General features: G+C 30.4%; 2 protein-coding genes across 2 annotated transcripts; both read left to right on the forward strand.

Annotated features, from left to right (window-relative positions):
* Positions 1–523: 523 nt before the first annotated feature.
* LOC111421015 (anionic trypsin-2-like) lies at positions 524–2,004 on the forward strand. Its single transcript, XM_023054467.2, has one exon. The coding sequence runs from the start codon at positions 909–911 to the stop codon at positions 1,956–1,958; it is 1,050 nt and encodes a 349-aa protein (XP_022910235.2). The 5' UTR covers positions 524–908; the 3' UTR covers positions 1,959–2,004.
* Positions 2,005–6,986: 4,982 nt separating this feature from the next.
* LOC111417271 (uncharacterized) lies at positions 6,987–15,724 on the forward strand. The gene is made up of 5 exons (XM_023049870.2): positions 6,987–7,845; positions 7,897–8,126; positions 14,310–14,448; positions 14,502–14,905; positions 14,954–15,724. Exons 1-5 carry the CDS (start codon positions 7,675–7,677, stop codon positions 15,105–15,107), a joined length of 1,098 nt encoding a protein of 365 aa, XP_022905638.1. The 5' UTR covers positions 6,987–7,674; the 3' UTR covers positions 15,108–15,724.
* Positions 15,725–20,298: the final 4,574 nt, after the last annotated feature.

Genomic DNA, 20,298 nt, shown 5'->3' on the forward strand with positions numbered 1-20,298 from the left:
CCACTTCTTGGGATATGAATATGAAAAATTCCCAAAGTGTTAATAAAAGTGTCCTCTTTCCAATGAACCAGCCCGTTTTGAAAAATAACCTTTAATTTTTGAGATATCAGTATTTGACGTTTTGATAAAATTTTCGATGTTGCAATTTTCAAAATTCGCTATAAAATTAATTTCTTGAAGGATCCTTGTGGAAATATCACTAATTATTAATTAAAGTATCCTCTTTTTAATGCAACAAACCGTTTTAGAAAATTACTTTCAGTTCTGGAGAAAAAAATTTTTGAAATAATGGACAATTTTTTCGAATTTTACAATTATCGCCGATGAAGTTTTAAAAATTTGTACAATATCCATTTCTTCGAATATGAGTTTGAAAATGTCCTAAAGTGTTAATAAAAGTGTCCTCTTTTCAACGAACTAACACGTTTTGAAAAATTAGTTGTTTTGAGTTGTTTCGTTAGTTAAATCAGCATCAAAAAATTTGATTATGTATCATGGATTAATTTCATTTTTTTTCAAATATCCAATAATGTGACAATGTAGGGTATCACTTCAGAAATGTACCAGAAATTATAACCATAATGGCCAGATATCTGGCTTTTCGCAGAATCACTATCCGTTCCATCACTAATAACGACACTTGGAGTCTCCAAGACTAATACGCTTGTTCTGGTTGCTACCCAGAAACTAAAAAGGACTTATTTGATTGGATGTCGTCTCCTGGAACGTCAACTTCATGATTGTAGTGCTCCAGATACAAAAATGTCTAAAATCTAATGAAAATGAAGCCGTTATTCAGCAATTCCTAAGAAGAGTTCCGTCATTCACTTAAAAAACATAAGATTAAAATAATCAACTCATCTATATCAAACTATCATAAGATAATTGTCAAAAAAAGTGTCATAATCATGTTTTGTCATTTTATGTTACTATTATTAATCGCATGTACTATTTCGATTCAATCCACAAACATAACAGATAATTCCGATGATAATGACGAAGAAGAAGAAGAGGAAAATTCGATTCTTTCAAGCACCATATTAACCCTATCTGAACGAGTTGTTAGTGGTTCTAATTGCACAATAGATGAGTATTCTCATTTGGCATCGATATCATTTCAAAAAGATAATGTTCAATACTGCGGTGGATCTTTAATTGATCACCATTGGGTTTTAACTGCTGGGCATTGTTGCGAAGAGATGAAACCTAAATTTTTACACCTTTTTATGGTACATTTCGGGCAAAGTACTTGGTTGGAAGATGTCGAGCAATCTAGCCCGATCGATATGGTTTATAACCATCCTAATTATAACCCAGAAGATCTCGAGAACGACATTTGTTTGTTAAAATTGAAACATCCTATTAAAACGGGCAGAAAGGTATCGATATCTATGCCGGTAGGAACGAATGTGTTCGAGGATATGTTGGCAAAGAAAAAATGCTCGAGATCAACGATTGTGGGTTTTGGTCATCAACGAGTTCGCAAAGCTAAACGCAAAGTTGATCCGACGAAAGAAGCGGGGTGGAATGAACATTGTCAATGTGGAATTGTTCAACTTATTGATCGCGATGAATGCACAACATTGTTACAATCGACTAAAGTGCATATGTTGACGGTTTGTGCTCGAGATGCTTCTGGAAAAACACCAATTGCGACGGATGCTTGTCAAGGAGACTCGGGGGGGCCTCTTTTTTGTAATGGATATCAAATTGGAGTTGTATCAACGGGGGTTGGTTGTGGAATGCCCGATACACCAGGTGTGTATACAAGGGTTGATGCTTACACTGAATTCTTAAGAAAAACAATGGGAATACGACCACGTCATGGACTTGATAATAACGACATCATTCAACAAGCTTCTGGTTTATCAGCTTCGATAATAATTGCACCAAGATCATCAGCCGTTAAAATTTCTTTCATCGTACCTTTAATTTTCCTTATAATATTTATGTATTAAAATGAATATAATTTTTAATAAAGCAAAAACATTCCAAATGTTAAAAGCTCCATTACAGTAAAACCATAGTAATATTCAACTAGTCTAATGGTCCTACAAAGAAGCCATTATTTAAAACTACCTTCGCTGCATCGAGCCCAGAACCTAAATATTTAAGGTAGGAAACCGTCACAGTACTTCATGCACTCTCGGAAGTTTCCCCAAGAAATTTCAAGGCTCTTAAGTAGGTAATTATCTCAGGATTTATTATAATTGCGAGCGGTAATATGTAAGTACGTAATAAGAACGAATTACTGAACGTGTAAAGGTCGCCTTTGGAAACTTTAGACTTGAAAGATATAAATGATTCAAAAATAACTTTTTATGTGTATATAAAAAAGAAATTGATATATTTCAAAGATTGAATAAGTAAAATTGAAAAGTTCAAACAAATGTGACCAAAAGACTGAAACCAACTCATTAAATATTTATGACGTTTAGAGAGCGCTTTGAATTCACTTTAACTTTTGTAAATATTTAAAGCGGTTCGGCAACTTTACAAGGACCCTTCGACCGAAAAGCTGCCTTTATAAGAGGCCTTCTTCTGTACTTAACGTCGAAGTTAGGTACAGAATAGGTGGTTACGTATACCATCCAAAAATATGTGAAAGAGGTCATTTTAGACCCCGAGAATATAAAATATATTCGCCCACCACTAAACGAAAAGCCATGAAAAAAGGGACGCAGCTTGTAAATGTAATATTTTGCTTGTCAAATCTTGAAAAAGGAATTCATTTATCATTGAACTCAATTGCGGAAAAAAAGGAAAGGCTACGCCTGTCGATTTCTGATTAAAGATGCAATAAATGGCTGGGTTGGCGTGAAAGAGCAACCTTAATAGGCTCTTAACAACCAGAAGAAGAGAGAACTGGATAGCTGATTGGGTAATTATCCAAATTGCGGTTTCGAAGTAGAACAAGGGTAAAAGGAAGGTTCTCCAACTTGCGGGGGCCATAAATGGAAGATATCGGCACTTTGGAATTCTGCATAATCTCACTGTCGAATAGATTCATAGCGGAAATAGGAGCACAACGTGCGCTCAACAAATCGACAATGGGCAATAGATTACGCATTGTGATCGGCCGTTTAGGAACAAGGGAAACCCACCATTCTACTCCATCAAAATTTACATTCACCCCGAGTATTACAGTACTATTTCATATTAATACCAATATATCGTCAAGCTCGCTTTGTATTAGATTTTAATTCGCGTATTGGTAAAATAATTCAAGCGAAGTTTCAGGTAGTCATGTTGGAAATTACAAACCATAACATGGAATGGTGTGGTGATGGTAATAATAGGAAATTACAAGCGTGGTACACCTTGTAATATCCGGAGGGGTTCATCCAAAGATAGGAGGGTTGCGAAAAGTCAACGCCCTCGACAAATTACTTTCAATTAACGTCTGAAATGAAATGCAAAAGTCAAAACGAAATCAAAAATTATTTCTTCCATTCGAGATTAAGTACGTATTCCGAGAAAACAATATTAGTTTAGGATGACCTATTAAACCAGTCATGCTTATTTAATAGAAATTATGACGGTTTTGGGAGGAAATTTAATTGATCAATATTGGACGATCACAACTCGTTCTTGCATGAATTCTGATTATCAATGTTCGTAGACCAATTATTAATGCAATTATTATCTGTATTGAAACACCCTTATTGCTCAATGGTGATTTGTTTGTTTCTAGTTAGATGATCAAGTTATGTGAATGTAAATCATTTGAAAATTGCATTTAAAAACAAATTTAAAAACAACACCAGAAAAAAGTTTTGCGAACATTGCAAAATTCGAAAAAATGGTCGATCATTTCAAAAATTTATTTCTCAAGAACTGAAAGTGATTTTTCAAAACGGCTGGTTGCATTAAAAAGAGGATACTTTAATTAATAATTGGTGATATTTCTACAAAGATCCTTCAAGAAATTAATTTTATAGCGAAATTTGAAAATTATCGATGAAAATTGCAATATTGAAAATTTTATCAAAACTGCAAATATTGTTTTCTCAAAAACTAAAAGTTATTTTTCAAAACGTGTTGGTTCATTGGAAAGAGGACACTCTTATTAACACATTGGGAATTTTTCATATTCATATTCGAAGAACTGGATTTTATACGAATTTTTAAAACTTAATCGGGGAAAATTGCAAAATTCGAAAAAATTTTCGATCATTTCAAAAATTTATTTCTCAAGAACTGAAAGTGATTTTTCAAAACGGCTTTTTGCATTAAAAAGAGGATACTTTAATTAATAATTGGTGATATTTCCACAAGGCTCCTTCAAGAAATTAATTTTATAGCAAATTTTGAAAATTATCGATGAAATTGAAAATTTTATCAAAACTTCAAATATTGTTTTCTCAAAAACTAAAAGTTATTTTTCAAAACGTGTTGGTTCGTTGAAAAGAGGACACTCTGATTAACATTTTGGGAATTTTTCATACTCATATTCCAAGAACTGGATTTTATACGAATTTTTAAAACTTAATCGGCGAAAATTGCAAAATTCGAAAAAATTTTCGATCATTTCAAAAATTTATTTCTCAAGGACTGAAAGTGATTTTTCAAAACGGCTTTTTGCATTAAAAAGAGGATACTTTAATTAATAATTGGTGATATTTTCACAAGGCTCCTTCAAGAAATTAATTTTATAACGAATTTTGAAAATTATCGATGAAATTGGAAATTTTATCAAAACTTCAAATATTGTTTCCTCAAAAACTAAAAGTTATTTTTCAAAACGTGTAGGTTCGTTGGAAAGAGGACACTCTTATTAACACTTTGGGAAATTTTCATACTCATATTCCAAGAACTGGATTTTATATGAATTTTTAAAACTTAATCGGCGAAAATTGCAAAATCGAAAAAATTTTCGATCATTTCAAAAATTTATTTCTCAAGAACTAAAAGTGATTTTTCAAAACGGCTTGTTGCATTAAAAAGAGGATACTTTAATTAATAATTGGTGATATTTCCACAAAGATCCTTCAAGAAATTAATTTTATAGCGAATTTTGAAAATTATCGATGAAATCGAAAATTTTATCAAAACTTCAAATATTGTTTTCTCAAAAACTAAAAGTTATTTTTCAAAACGTGTTGGTTCATTAGAAAAAGGACACTCTTATTAACACTTTGGGAAATTTTCATACTCATATTTCAAGAAATGGATTTTATACGAATTTTTAAAACTTAATCGGCGAAAATTGAAAAATTCTAAAAAATTTTGGATTATTTCAAAAATTTATTTCTCAAAAACTAAAAGCGATTTTTCAAAACGGCTTGTTGCATTAAAAAGAGGATACTTTAATTAATAATTGGTGATATTTTCAAAAGGCTCCTTCAAGAAATTAATTTTATAACGAATTTTGAAAATTATCGATGAAATCGGAAATTTTATCAAAACTTCAAATATTGTTTCCTCAAAAACTAAAAGTTATTTTTCAAAACGTGTAGGTTCGTTGGAAAGAGGACACTCTTATTAACACTTTGGGAAATTTTCATACTCATATTCCAAGAACTGGATTTTATATGAATTTTTAAAACTTAATCGGCGAAAATTGCAAAATCGAAAAAATTTTCGATCATTTCAAAAATTTATTTTTCAAGAACTAAAAGTGATTTTTCAAAACGGCTTGTTGCATTAAAAAGAGGATACTTTAATTAATAATTGGTGATATTTCCACAAAGATCCTTCAAGAAATTAATTTTATAGCGAATTTTGAAAATTATCGGTGAAATCGAAAATTTTATCAAAACTTCAAATATTATTTTCTCAAAAACTAAAAGTTATTTTTCAAAACGTGTTGGTTCATTGGAAAAAGGACACTGTTATTAACACTTTGGGAAACTTTCATACTCATATTCCAAGAACTGGATTTTATACGAATTTTTAAAACTTAATCGGCGAAAATTGCAAAATTCGAAAAAATTGTCGATTATTTTAAAAGTTTATTTCTCAAGAACTAAAAGTGATTTTTCAAAACGGCTTTTTGCATTAAAAAGAGGATACTTTACATAATAAATGATGGCCAATTCCAAATCGACAGAAAAGGCGAAACAGTTTTAGGCTCCTAAAACAGAACTGTCAGGAGCAAAATTAGTACCGATTGACATTGACTGCAATGTCTGCAGTGAATAACATGTTGGTTTGCTGAACGAGTAAGTCTGCAAACCAGCCTCAAATTCAGAAACAACCTATTAATCAGAAACTGGTGCAGCGTCGAAAACCTCATTCAAGTTTTCAAAAAGGATATCAAAAGGAAGCAATCACCACTCCATACATAGAACCCAAGAAGATGAAAACTTGTTAGCTTGGTCATAGCAAGTTAATTGGAAGAAAACTATCGAGTTACTAATAACACTGTCTGAGCTGATTACTTATACCACAACTGGACAAATTCCAGAATAGCTGAAAACCGTGTTTTGGAATACCAATAATCTAAAGTATGGCGTTCTGAATTTCATGGTATATCTGACAGATCATATAACCGATCACGAAAGAGGAGTAGCAATGGTCAAGATTTCAAACAATCGCTGATTCACCAACTTATCTCTAGCCATGATCTAATCATGATTTTCGCCAACAGATGAACACTTATCCAAGCCAAAAACTTGATCAGCAAATATCCTAATTGGACTTCAGATCCTTTAGTCCATATAATGAACTAAAAAATCTTTCAACACATTTTGGCAAAAATTTTATTAGTTACTTTATTATTTAAGTCACAATTTTTAACATTCCAATTTATTGGTTTTAGACTTTACTAGTGTATCGATTAGGTAGATAAAGAGAAGTTTGTAAACATAAATTAGGTTCGTAATAGATTACGTGTAGTTTCAGGGAATCTCGTTAGCATGTTGGAATGGTGTAGAACCCACATTAATTAAAATCCATGTAGGGCGCTTCGATTTTTAAAGCCGATTACAAGCGCACGTTGCCGCTGGAGATTATTAGTGCGTCGCTACAGGTATTGACTGTACTTCTGTCTGTGTTGTACACCTCCAACGTCGGATGGGGAGAGAATTTCATTGTGAAAATCGCTGGTAAAGAGGAAGTGTCAAATAACGTAATTTTCTCGCATCCAAGCGAATTTTTCTTTCCTACATTTTTCTCCACAAAGACATTAATCCTCCAAATTACTCCCACTTTATCTTTTAAAACACTATCATCCGAAATGTAATGGAAATTGCTCTAAGTACTCGAGTAAATAAAGGGGTGTAATGGTTGATTAGGGAAAAAATGTTTAGTTGTGATGGTCCATTTGATTTGAAATATGTTTCTCGTGCTGCCCAGCGATAAATCACATCAGCAGAAACGCGATTTGCATTTCTGGCAGTACACAAATCGCCGTTCCGCTTCTATGACGACCTCTTAGCAACACGTGGCCCGGAATAACGGTATTTAGTCATGCGCTAACAAAAGACAAATCGTGACAAGGTGCCAGGAACCTACAGCAGGACGTTAATGAAGATTTATTGCTTTCATAAAAATACGGGATATAATCGTAGTAGAATCTTTTCGTTTTAAAACGTTCTTGTCATGTCAACTGACAGCAATTAATAATTGTCAAAGAAAACTGGGTTTCCTCTTATTTTTTGGTTACCAACCTGGTATTGACAAAACTTACATGGACATGCGTAATACGTTGTTTTATATTTAACTAGTAGTATGGAAAATAATCGCAACTCCTCAAATGTATCTCTCAAATCTTCATCTCCATCTGTATCTGAATCTCGTTGTTCAAGAACTATACGATCAAGCAAATATGAACATAATGATCCATCGCAACGATTATGGTGGACTAATACCTTTAAAAGATTGGAGGATGAAGTATCAATTGTAAGTAACAAAGCAAATTAATTTAATAAAATAAAAAAGATATAAAAATAGATGCCGTATGAGAGAGAAGATGTCATCGACGAAATGTTTCCCGAAATTAGCCCAAGATTAAAAAACATCTTAACATTTCAAAAAGTATCTAAAGATTTACCATGTTACTCGATAAAAGGTCCCAAAAGGAAAATTCGCCGCAAAACCTCAACGATTTTAGATACAGCTAGATATGGTTCTAAAGAATCTTTAATGACCGATTACAATGAATATCCCGAAAACACTCGAATGTAAGTAAAAAGAAATTATGGAATAATTCAAGATTAGGAGTCTCTCTTAAAAATCGATGATTTTTTTTTAATCGATAGGAAATGAGTCAAAAGAGGCGTTAATGATAAAAAAAAAGTGCGGAAAAGTGTAGTACTTACCGAAAAATCACTTTAAAGTTGCGATTTGACGTTTCTTTTTGGAAGTTCAAAGCAATGTTAAAATTGCATTTTCGTATTAAATCCTAACCTGAAATTGTTTAATTTATACCCACGCACAAAATAAAAAGTTATTTTCACTGAGCTTGTTGAGATTACAACATATTTTCGGATGAAAACCTTGTTTCTTAGGCTATCGATGCAGAACGACAATTAAATGTCGTTAGATAGAATTGTTTCTACCAAATGTGTATTAATAGACTTTGTGTTAATAGATTGCGTATCAATTGATCTGTCAAATGACTGAAAGCTGAAATATCTTTATGTTGTAAATGTAAATGATAAATAAGTATAGTAGCTTATTTAATAGTAGTTTAGTTAAATTAAAATAGTTATTAAAAAAGACATGCTTACAAAATAAAAATAAATAAATAATCCGTGTGACGATAGCAACAAACTGTGTATTTAACCAAATGACAATTATAAGTGACAACACAAACAAAGTTAACCATGTATTTTCTTGTATTAAATCCTAACCTCAAATTGTTTAATTTATACCCACGCACAAAATAAAAAGTTATTTTCACTAAACTTGTTGAGATTACAACATAATTATTCATAATGACACCTATGTGAAGTTAGTCCCCAATTAAACAGAATTTTACATGTATAGTATTTTAATTATAACATGAGAACCAGTGAACCGATTTCGATAAACAATATCTCATTCGAAAGCTTAATCCTTCGTTTGCCTTATATGTTAATATTAAAATCAATAAAAGATGAAGAACACCGCTCTGTACGTAAAATAGCTTAATATTACCAAACTTCAAGCCCTTGTGCAATTGTTATCAAACCGAATTTTAAAAAACTGTGTTCACAATCAGAAAGAACGCTCCTTCAAATATCTTAATCCGGGTTTTTGTCGGTCAATATCTATTAGCATCATGGTTAAATCACCTTTAATATACATCTCTATATACAGAAACGTTTAATTGCTCTACCTCGCAACTGTCTTATTTGATATGAGGAAAACTATAGAAGTATATCATGAAGTTATAGACTTACACAAGGACGTTTTTGGTCAAAAAATTACCAAATTCACACGTTTTAGCTACTTTTAAACATTGTTGGGACCAATAACTTACTTATATCACCAGGAAAAAACTCTATAACCAAGCAGCGATAGCCGCGTGTTATACACCATTAGAAAGACCAGAAAATTGTAGATAAAATAGATCTATACTTCTATAGTTTTCCGCCTATCAAATAAGAAATTTGTTTAAAGGAATAGTAATTAAGCGTTTTTGCGTGTAGAGATGTATATTAAGGGCGATTTAAGCATGACGCCGATAGACATTTACCAACGAAAACCCGGGTTAAGATAATTTAAAGAGTGTTCTTTCCGAGTGTGATAATAGCTTTTTAAAATTCGGTTTGATAACAATTGCACAAAGGCTTGAAGTTTGGTAATTTTAAGCTATTTAATCTAAGTACAGAGCCACCGCTTTGTAGTTTAAGTACAGATTGATCTTAGTATTAACTTATCGACAAACAAAGACCGGTTTTAGATGGAGAAAGAATCTCTAATTATTATCTCGAATTATCTCTAATAATAAGAAAGATATCAGCTAAGAAAGTAGATAAAAAATTACAGATACAAGTTTGTTGCTATCGGACAAATGTGAAGGAGGCTGAAAACTAGAATTCGTAAACATAAAACTAAAGAAAATTCCAATATTTCTAAGCACCACATAAACACTGAACATAGTATAAATTATGTTGCGTAAAAATCGTCAATCTTGCTTTTATTGATGTAATATCGCCCAAATAAGAATTTTGTGTAGAAATTAGATTTTGAGTTAGGTTAATTTACATTTAAACTTGCGAAAATTTCCCAAATGTCGGATTAGATATGGAGAAGGGTGTGAGTCAAATATAAACACCAGCTATAAAAATAAGAATAACTATTTATAGGAACTCAATCTGTTTTTACAATTGATGACTATTGTTTATTCTGTTCTTAAGGTGGTCCCACACGACTGGTGTAATTGGCAAGTACGCAAATATTTGTGTAAACATTGGCCTTACATTGTTAATTCACGTGTAACATAAAAAATACCTATAACAATGACAATGACGCTACGCAAGTGTATCCGAGTAGACGAATATATATAGACGGTTCGTTATCGGATGGATACTCATTTGCGATTTCCTCCAGGTCCCGTTGCTCAGCTGGCTTCATAGGGTCGTACTTACATAATCGCAGCTATTCGATAAAATTCCGCCGCCTTATCAAGCTTCTTCACTGTGCACGATTTGTGGAAAATATATCTGGCAAGATTCCCTGGGAGATGACTTTTAGTACGGCCAGATGTTGACATACTACTCTTCGCATGACGCCAAGTTTATTCGATGGATTTGTAACTTAAAATATGCAAAAAAGTTGCCTTTTCGAAACGATTACAATGACCCATTACACACCCACAAGTACCCATCAATTGCATTTCTACCTTAATCTTTTGAATTTCTCCAAAATAAGGTTTATTATTCTTCTCTTTCAGATTTGACCAAAGGATTTGACGAATATTTCACCCTACGTTATGACCTTTTGATGCAAAAAACTTTGTAACTACGAAAGGGATTTTCATCAATAATATGTGTTATTAAGTTCTAAAATAACGTTAAACTAACTAATAATTATCCTAATTATAATATTTAAGTGGTTTGAAGTCTTTTAATAACAAATTTTTATTTAACTCTCATGCTCTCTATTTAAATGCGATAACAGATTATAAACATTTCAAATAGATTTTTAGAATCTATTTGTATCTTATATTCTATTCAATTTCTTTTTTCGAATCTATCTTTGCTCCTATCTGGCGACGCTCTTGTACATAGTTAATAGACACACAGTCTATGTAACGACAGGCACTTAGTCATTATGACCTATGCGAGGTTAGCTCCAAATTTTTCTAGCCCCCAATTAGGATTTTACATGTATAGTATTTTGATTATAACAAGAAAACCAGTCAGTCGATTTCGATAATCAAAATCTCATTCGAAAGCTTAATCTTTGGCCAATACGAAAGTAGAAATGCCCGACTCGAAATCTCTCGCGGGGTCATTTCAATGTTTGTATGTACAGGGTGGTTCAAATTCGATGTCCGAATAGGCTAACTCGAAAACTATAAGAGTTAGAAGAAAAGTAGCTTACATGTCATGATCTCGTTTTTCGAGAAACTGCTAATGCCGAAAATCTCATACCGCTATCGTCTTTTGTTTTTCCGCTAGAGGCCAAAATTGAAAATATCGTAAAACCCGCAAATGTAACTATCTTGGTTATTATTATAGGTGGAGTATTATAACTAAGGCATTATATGGACACTTTTTTACAGAGAATTTGATGACGCAGTCAAAAAAATTTTGTCGGGTTTAGATTTTGAGATATTATCACAATTTTCGTTTTTTTAAATGGAAACAAGCACTGATTATTCGCTTAATAAATTCGTTATTTTTTTCTGATTACAAAAATATAGGGTTTGACAGGCCTATTTCTTATTGTTTTAGAATAAAACTAAAAATAAACTTTTCTTTTAGTGCCGTCGAAGAAATTAAATTTACAGTTTCCTGTAAATTACGGTTCTATAACTAAAAATTAAAAAAACATATTTCTGATATTTGAAACAAATATATTTGTTGAACTGTTTAATTTATATATGTTTTACACAAAAGTTGGAATAGATTGCATTATTTCACATTTTTTATTACGATTTAATATTATTTTTAAATGACTTAATAAATTATCGATAGATGGCGCTATGTTTTTTTTTTAATTCAAATAAACATAGCAACACTTGTTTGTATTCGAAAATTTTCTGAAGTGTCACTTTAAAAATCCTGTTTTTACGATCAATTACGAAAATTTTGAAAAGTTTGACATGTTAGAATGTTACATATTAAAAAATTATTTGTTTTTAAATACTAGAAGTTATCTTCGTATTTAATTGTTAACTTTTTAGATTTTACCTACCGCCCCGTAACTTACAGGAAACTGTAAATTTAATTTCCTCGACGACACTAGATGGAAATTTTATAAAAAAACTTTATTTTTAGCTTTATTCTAAAACAATAAGAAATAGACCTGTCGAACCCTATATTTTTGTAATCAGAAAAAAATAACGAATTTAATAAGCGAATAATCAGTGGTTGTTTCCATTTAAAAAAACGAAAATTCTCATTATATCTCAAAATCTAAAACCGAAATTTTTTTTTTGACAATTTCATGAAATTCTCTGTAAAAAAGTGTCCATATAATGTCGTAGTTATAATACTCCACCTATAATAATAACCAAGATAATTGCACTTATTAGTTTTACGATATTTTCAATTTTGGTCTCTAGGGGAAAAACAAAAGACGATAGCGCTATGAGGTTTTCGGCATTAGCAGTTTCTCGAAAAACGAGATCATGACATGTCGGCTACTTTTTTTCTAACTCTTATAGTTTTCGAGTTAGCCTATTCGGACATCGAATTTGAACCACCCTGTACATAATTAGTAAATTTTGAAATCGGGCATTTCCACCTTCGCATTCATTGCAGATCATACTTTCGACCGAGATTTTGATGACTAAAATTGGTCAATTAGTTACGGAGATAATTGATGTGTTTAATTAATTCGTTTGTTGTGTTTTAATCAAAATCCTTAAATATTTCGAATCGGGCATTTCGACTACAGCATTCAGCCAGACATAAACTTTCGATTGAGATATAAAACATTAAAATCCGTCAAACTGTTCTTTAATTATAGTCGATTTAGTTTAAATTAATTTTTTTATATTAGGGACTATACTTGTAAGCGTTCATACGTGCATAAACGAGCCGAAGACGGTGTCATTCCGAGGGCTGTATAAAGTTAACGGGAGAGAATTGAAATCTGGCATCTCGTAATTTCGATAGAAGACACTATGACGAATCGAGTGACGTATAAATCTTGATTAACGGGTACATCGTTTACGAGTTATCACCATTTAAACAAGGTCAATTTTGTGTAATTTTCGTGTATGTTCGCATTATTTTGGCGTTATAACGAAAATCGAAAGAGATTTCGAATCGGGCATTTCCACTGTCGTATTGACCAAAGATTAAGCTTTCGAATGAGACATTGTTTATCGAAATCGGTTCACTGGTTCTCATGTTATAATCAAAATACTATACATGTAAAATCCTATCTAATTGGGGGCTAACTTCACATAGGTGTCATTATGAATAGTTATGTTGTAATCTCAACAAGTTAAATGAAAATAACTTTTTATTTTGTGCGTGGGTATAAATTAAACAATTTGAGGTTAGGATTTAATACGAAAATACATGTCATGGTTAACATTACTTGTGTTGTTAGTTGTAATTGTCATTTGGTTAAATACACAGTTTGTTGCCATCGTCACACGGGTTATTTTTTTATTATTATTTTGTAACCGTGTACACGTCTTTTTTAATATTAATTTTTAATTAATTAACTATTTTAACTTAAGTAAGGTACTATTAAATAAGCTATTATACTTATTTATCATTTATATTTACAATATAAAGATATTTCAGTCGTTTGACAGATCAATTCATACACAATCTATTAACACAAAGTCTATTAACACACATTTGGTAGAAACAATTCTATCTAACGACAGGTAGTTGTCGTTATGCATTGATAGCCTAAGAAATAAGGTTTTCATCCGAAAATATGTTGTAATCTCAATAAGTTTAGTGAAAATAACTTTTTATTTTGTGCGTGAGTATAAATTAAACAATTTCAGGTTAGGATTTAATACGAAAATGCAATTTTAACATTGCTTTGAACTTCCAAAAAGAAACGTCAAATCGCAACTTTAAAGTGATTTTTCGGTAAGTACTACACTTTTCCGCACTTTTTTTTATCATTAACGCCTCTTTTGACTCATTTCCTATCGATTAAAAAAAAAATCATCGATTTTTAAGAGAGACTCCTAATCTTGATTTATCAAACAAACTAAATAAAAAACATAATCACAGAAATTCAGCCCCCGCGAATAATCCTTACCGAAAATTTTTTAAAACCAAAATTGAACGCGCAAGAATTTGGAGAGAAATACCACCTTTACGATTAGACGAAATGAATTTAATTCAAAAAGCAGATGCAATAACCGAAAGCGTAAATTAATTTCATCATTTTAACCATATATTCTAATAAAATTATGATTTTAGATAGCTCGAAATTTCCATAATTGGTTAAAATCGTTAAGCGAAGAAGGAACTTCTAGTTTAGATAAAGAAACCATTATGAGCATGTTTCAAATTGGTTTTAATTATCACGCCGCTAATTCGGTTTATATAAAAGTTAAAGAAATGCCTGCCGTTACTGATACCATTGCGATATCAAGAGATTTACCGGAAGCTTCAGTTAGAGCTAATCTCCACAAACATCTAACACGCGACTTAAAGGCGTATAACACAAAAGAGAAACAATGTGCTTTTGGAACAATGCTTCCTTTAGAATTAAGATCAATGCCACCTAAAGATGATTTCGCCGATAAATGGTTTGGTTGTAAAAGAGTCCCACCAGAACTTGCAAGCATGGAAGCAGTTTGGGGTGGAATTGAACATCTGAGGTGATTAATTTTATGTTAAATTTTTTTTTATTAACTCGTTTTTAATAGATCTACAAGAGCTTTTTGTACGTGGTTGTTAAATCATCCGGATATACCACCTCCGGAGTATCTAGAAGCTAAAGGAATGTTAAATCGGAAATTTTTAAGCAAACCACTTTCTAATGAAGATCTTATGGATGCTGATTCCGGGAAGGATTTATAAAATAAAAACTTAATTAATTTGATATATATTGCGAATAATACCAAGCTATAATCGATCAAATTATCTCAATTATCTCACCTATTATTAGATGACTATCAACATAACTCACACAATATAATATCAATACGGATCGATTATGATATCGAGAACAATAACGGTAATTATAATTAGAGTTAACCGAGTCGAATGTTAACTCGTTATTTTATCGGTAAAAAAAATTATTCACGATAAGCTCCGCTAGTTTTATATAGGGCCCAACTTTTTGGCATTATTTTGAACCCCGGGGCGCTTTGTTCTGGTTGGACAAAAACTGACATCGCGCTATTAATTACCTCCAACTACCGTACAATGTACACGACTGAATTTCACATTTGATACGTGTTTATTTCAGTTGCGTTTGCGGCTTTTTGTCCTTCACCGAGGTACGTTTTACATAAACCAACTTCACTTTTGTCAACATACTCATTCATCGATTATGCATTACTCATTTTCCAATTTCATTGTTTTCGTGAAAATTAGTTGATGTTCAGTAAAAATACATTTTCTGAATAAACAAAGAAACGTTTGTAGCGTGCTTTAACATCGGAATATAAATATAAAGTTTTCATTCGACGCAACATTTATTTGTTTAACAGGAATGCGTAATGAGTTCTGTCAAGTGCACGCTTTATTATTATGCAACTGTAATGCTTACATTCCATTTTAATTCAGCACACTAATTTGGTTTTGATAACGTTAAAGCCATTGTATACATTAATTGGTGTTATGTTTTAGTGTTTATAAACTTCTAATTTGAAACAATTTTAACAATATTAAATGCAACCCCAGAAATAAATTGGTAACTAAAAACCTTATGAAATTCCAAATCTTGCTATATCATGAACTGATTTCGCTACGTGACCTTGATATATTCAGAGATACTCTCCCCAATGCTCTCTCATTTTGTAATCCAATATAGTAAGCATCGGATTATTTAATCGAATACAATTCAATATGTTTGGTATTCGATGACCTAAGTTCTGAACTTTAGACTTAAAGTAATTAAATTCCGAATTGAATTTAGAAATATGATTAAAAAATAAGATGAATAATACGTTTTAAAAAATCATAACAGAAAAATTGCTTAAAAGAGCAGAAATTGCTTCTAGTCGAATTATTTTCTTAAAAAATAGATGCAACTTTGAATATCTACGGCATACACGTGAGTTCCTATTCATTTAAGCCTTTTTAATTATGGCTGAATATGTGAATGTGCATAAACGAAAAATATACAGTGTACGTAAAAATTGCAGAGACGATGCTTTCAAAAAGTTATATCGGTTTGATCGGGAAAATGTTGAGTGGTTAGCAAATTATTTTTTTGACTGAGCAGACAGCAGATGAAAATCTTTCTGCGACAGTTATCCGATACGGGGTTTCAAAATTCTGTAGCTGAAGAACTCGGTATTCATCAGAGTATTGTCTGTAAGACATTTACTTCCGCAAAGAATGTACTTTTGGAAAAAGGTAATATTTTGAAAGTGCTGAAGGTTTTGTAGAAGCTAAACTGTTATGGTCAGAGAGATATTGTTTTCCAATTGCCATCGGTGCGATAAACTGCTCACATGTAACCAACCCAACCCCAGTACTAACGTACAAGTTAACATGTAATGCAAAAGAAATTTTTACTAGCGTAGATTGTCAATGGCCAGGGCCATATACACATTTTCAAAAATTCTAACTTATATAGCATTCTTAAAAACAGTACAGAAAAATCTGTATTAACAGCAAAATTATAATAACATTTTTTGTCGAGAACGTCCCTCGTATAACATATGAGAGAAATCAAACTTGGATAAAACTTGCCAATAATGCAAAACTGTCTTAGGTTGGATAATAAAATTGCAGGTCGCACACCTAGCAGCTCCATCAAGTCACAGTGTTGTGACATATTAAAAATTTCTTTACATTGCTGCACTAACACGTTTAAAACGGCCTCCTTTTCGATTAATTTGAGGAGCCTGTGATTTGTTAAGATTTGCTTATCAATTTCTTCATCACTGTTAAATTCCTCACTTCCACTAGAATCTGCCATGGCACGGAATGTTGTTTAATTAGCGATGTTTAACCCACGGTGTTGTATTAACGTCAACACAGTAGTAAAAGTTGAACTATCTAAATTTGCAGATTGAGACCTATTCGAATAAGCAATTGCTATAGAGATGTAGGAACGGCAGCATTTGCTTAAAAATCTTATTCATGTGATGATTTAGCCATTGCTTTTACTGCTAGCTTTCACTTGTGAAGCAATTGCTTTTCCTAAAAAGCGATTGCTTAAAGCAAAGGGCCAATATCTCAATTTGTTCTTGAGATACAATGTTTTAAATTGTATTTTTATGAACTCAACCTCAAAAAGTTGAATTTAAAAAATCGTATCATTGTTATTTATAGAAACGAAATAATGATTTTTGGCATGCTAAAACTAGATTAAATTTGCTATAAAATAGTTCTTAAATCATCTCGATATCTCAATTAGTTTTTAAGATATGATTCTCTTAAATTTGATATTTATGAACTTAACATGTCAAAATTGAATATGCAGAGATTAACTTAAATAATCTTAACATCGAAATTTATTGGAATGAAGATATGGTTTTTATCTCATTAAATATTAATTAAATTTGCTTTAAAATGGTTTTTATTTCATGATGATATCTCAATTCGTTCTTGAGATAAATATGTTTAAATTTTAGTTTTATCAAGTTAACCTCAAAAATTAGAGTTGAATTAAAAAAATCATATCATTGTGGTTTATAGAAACGAAATAATTATTTTTGGTATGCTAAAACAACATTAAATTTGCGATAAGATAGTTCTTAAATCATCTTGATATCTCAATTAGTTTTTGAGATATGATTCTTTTAAATTTGGTATTTATGAACTCAAAATGTCAAAATTGAATTTGCAGAAATTAACTTAAATTATCATAACATCGAAATTTATAGGAACGAAGATATGATTTTAACCTCATTAAATATTAATTAAATTTGCTTTAAAATGGTTTTTATTTCATGATGATATCTCAATTCGTTCTTGAGATAAATATGTTTAAATTTTAGTTTTATCAAGATAACCCCAAAAATTGAGTTGAATTAAAAAAATCGTATCATTGTGGTTTATTAAAACGAAATAATTATTTTTGGTATGCTAAAACTAGATTAAATTTGCGATAAGATAGTTCTTAAATCATCTTGATATCTCAATTAGTTTATGAGATATGATTCTTTTAAATTTGGTATTTATGAACTCAATATGTCAAAATTGAATATGCAGAAATTAATTTAAATAATCATAATATCGAAATTTATAGGAACGGAGATATGATTTTTATATCATTAATTATTAATTAAATTTGCTTTAAAATGGTTTTTATTTCATGGTAATATCTCAATTCGTTCTTGAGATAAAAATGTTTAAATTTTAGTTTTATCGAGATAACCTCAAAAATTAGGGTTGAATTAAAAAAATCGTATCATTGTGGTTTATTGAAACGAAATAATTATTTTTGGTATGCCAAAACTAGATTAAATTTGCTATAAAATAATTCTTAAATCATCTTGATATCTCAATTAGTTTGTGAGATATAATCCTTTTAAATTTGGTTTTTATGAACTCGACATTTCAAAATTGAATATGCAGAAATTAAATTATCATAACATCGAAATTTATAGGAATGAAGATATGATTTTTATCTCATTAAATATTAATTAAATTTGCTTTAAAATGGTTTTTATTTCATGATGATATCTCAATTCGTTCTTGAGATAAAAATGTTTAAATTTTAGTTTTATCAAGATAACCTTAAAAATTGAGTTGAATTAAAAAAATCGTATCATTGTGGTTAATTGCAACGAAATAATTATTTTTGGCATGCTAAAACTAGATTAAATTTGCGATAGGATAGTTCTTAAATCATCTTGATATCTCAATTAGTTTGTGAGATATAATCCTTTTAAATTTGGTTTTTATGAACTCGACATTTCAAAATTGAATATGCAGAAATTAAATTATCATAACATCGAAATTTATAGGAATGAAGATATGATTTTTATCTCATTAAATATTAATTAAATTTGCTTTAAAATGGTTTTTATTTCATGATGATATCTCAATTCGTTCTTGAGATAAAAATGTTTAAATTTTAGTTTTATCAAGATAACCTTAAAAATTGAGTTGAATTAAAAAAATCGTATCATTGTGGTTAATTGCAACGAAATAATTATTTTTGGCATGCTAAAACTAGATTAAATTTGCGATAGGATAGTTCTTAAATTATCTTGATATCTCAATTAGTTTGTGAGATATAATCCTTTTAAATTTGGTTTTTATGAACTCGACATTTCAAAATTGAATATGCAGAAATTAAATTATCATAACATCGAAATTTATAGGAATGAAGATATAATTTTTATCTCATTAAATATTAATTAAATTTGCTTTAAAACGGTTTTTATTTCATGATAATATCTCAATTCGTTTTTGAGATAAAAACGTTTAAATCTTAGTTTTATCAAGTTAACCTCAAAAGTTAGAGTTGAATTAAAAAAATCGTATCATTGTGGTTTATTGAAACGAAATAATTATTTTTGGCATGCTAAAACTAGATTAAATTTGCGATGAGATAGTTCTTAAATCATCTTGATATCTCAATTAGTTTTTGAGATATGATTCTTTCAAATTTGGTATTTATGAACTCAATATGTCAAAATTGAATATGCAGAAATTAATTTAAATAATCATAATATCGAAATTTCTAGGAACGAAGATATGATTTTTTGTCATTAATTATTAATTAAATTTGCTTTAAAATGGTTTTTATTTCATGGTAATATCTCAATTCGCTCTTGAGATAAAAATGTTTAAATTTTAGTTTTATCAAGATAACCTCAAAAATTGAGTTGAATTAAAAAGATCATATCATTGTGGTTTATAGAAACGAAATAATTATTTTTGGTATGCTAAAACTAGATTAAATTTGCTATAAAATAGTTCTTAAATCATCTCGATATCTCAATTAGTTTTTGAGATATGATTGTTTTAATTTGGTATTTATAAAGATTTTAAACTAGTTTTGGAAGAATTTAATTAATCTTAAATAGTTGTACTAAAATTTAATTTGCATCACTTTAATGTTAACTAAATATAACTACAT

Source organism: Onthophagus taurus, chromosome 11 (genome assembly GCF_036711975.1).
Source record: "Onthophagus taurus isolate NC chromosome 11, IU_Otau_3.0, whole genome shotgun sequence".
In the NCBI taxonomy this organism is placed as follows: Eukaryota; Metazoa; Arthropoda; class Insecta; order Coleoptera; family Scarabaeidae; genus Onthophagus; species Onthophagus taurus.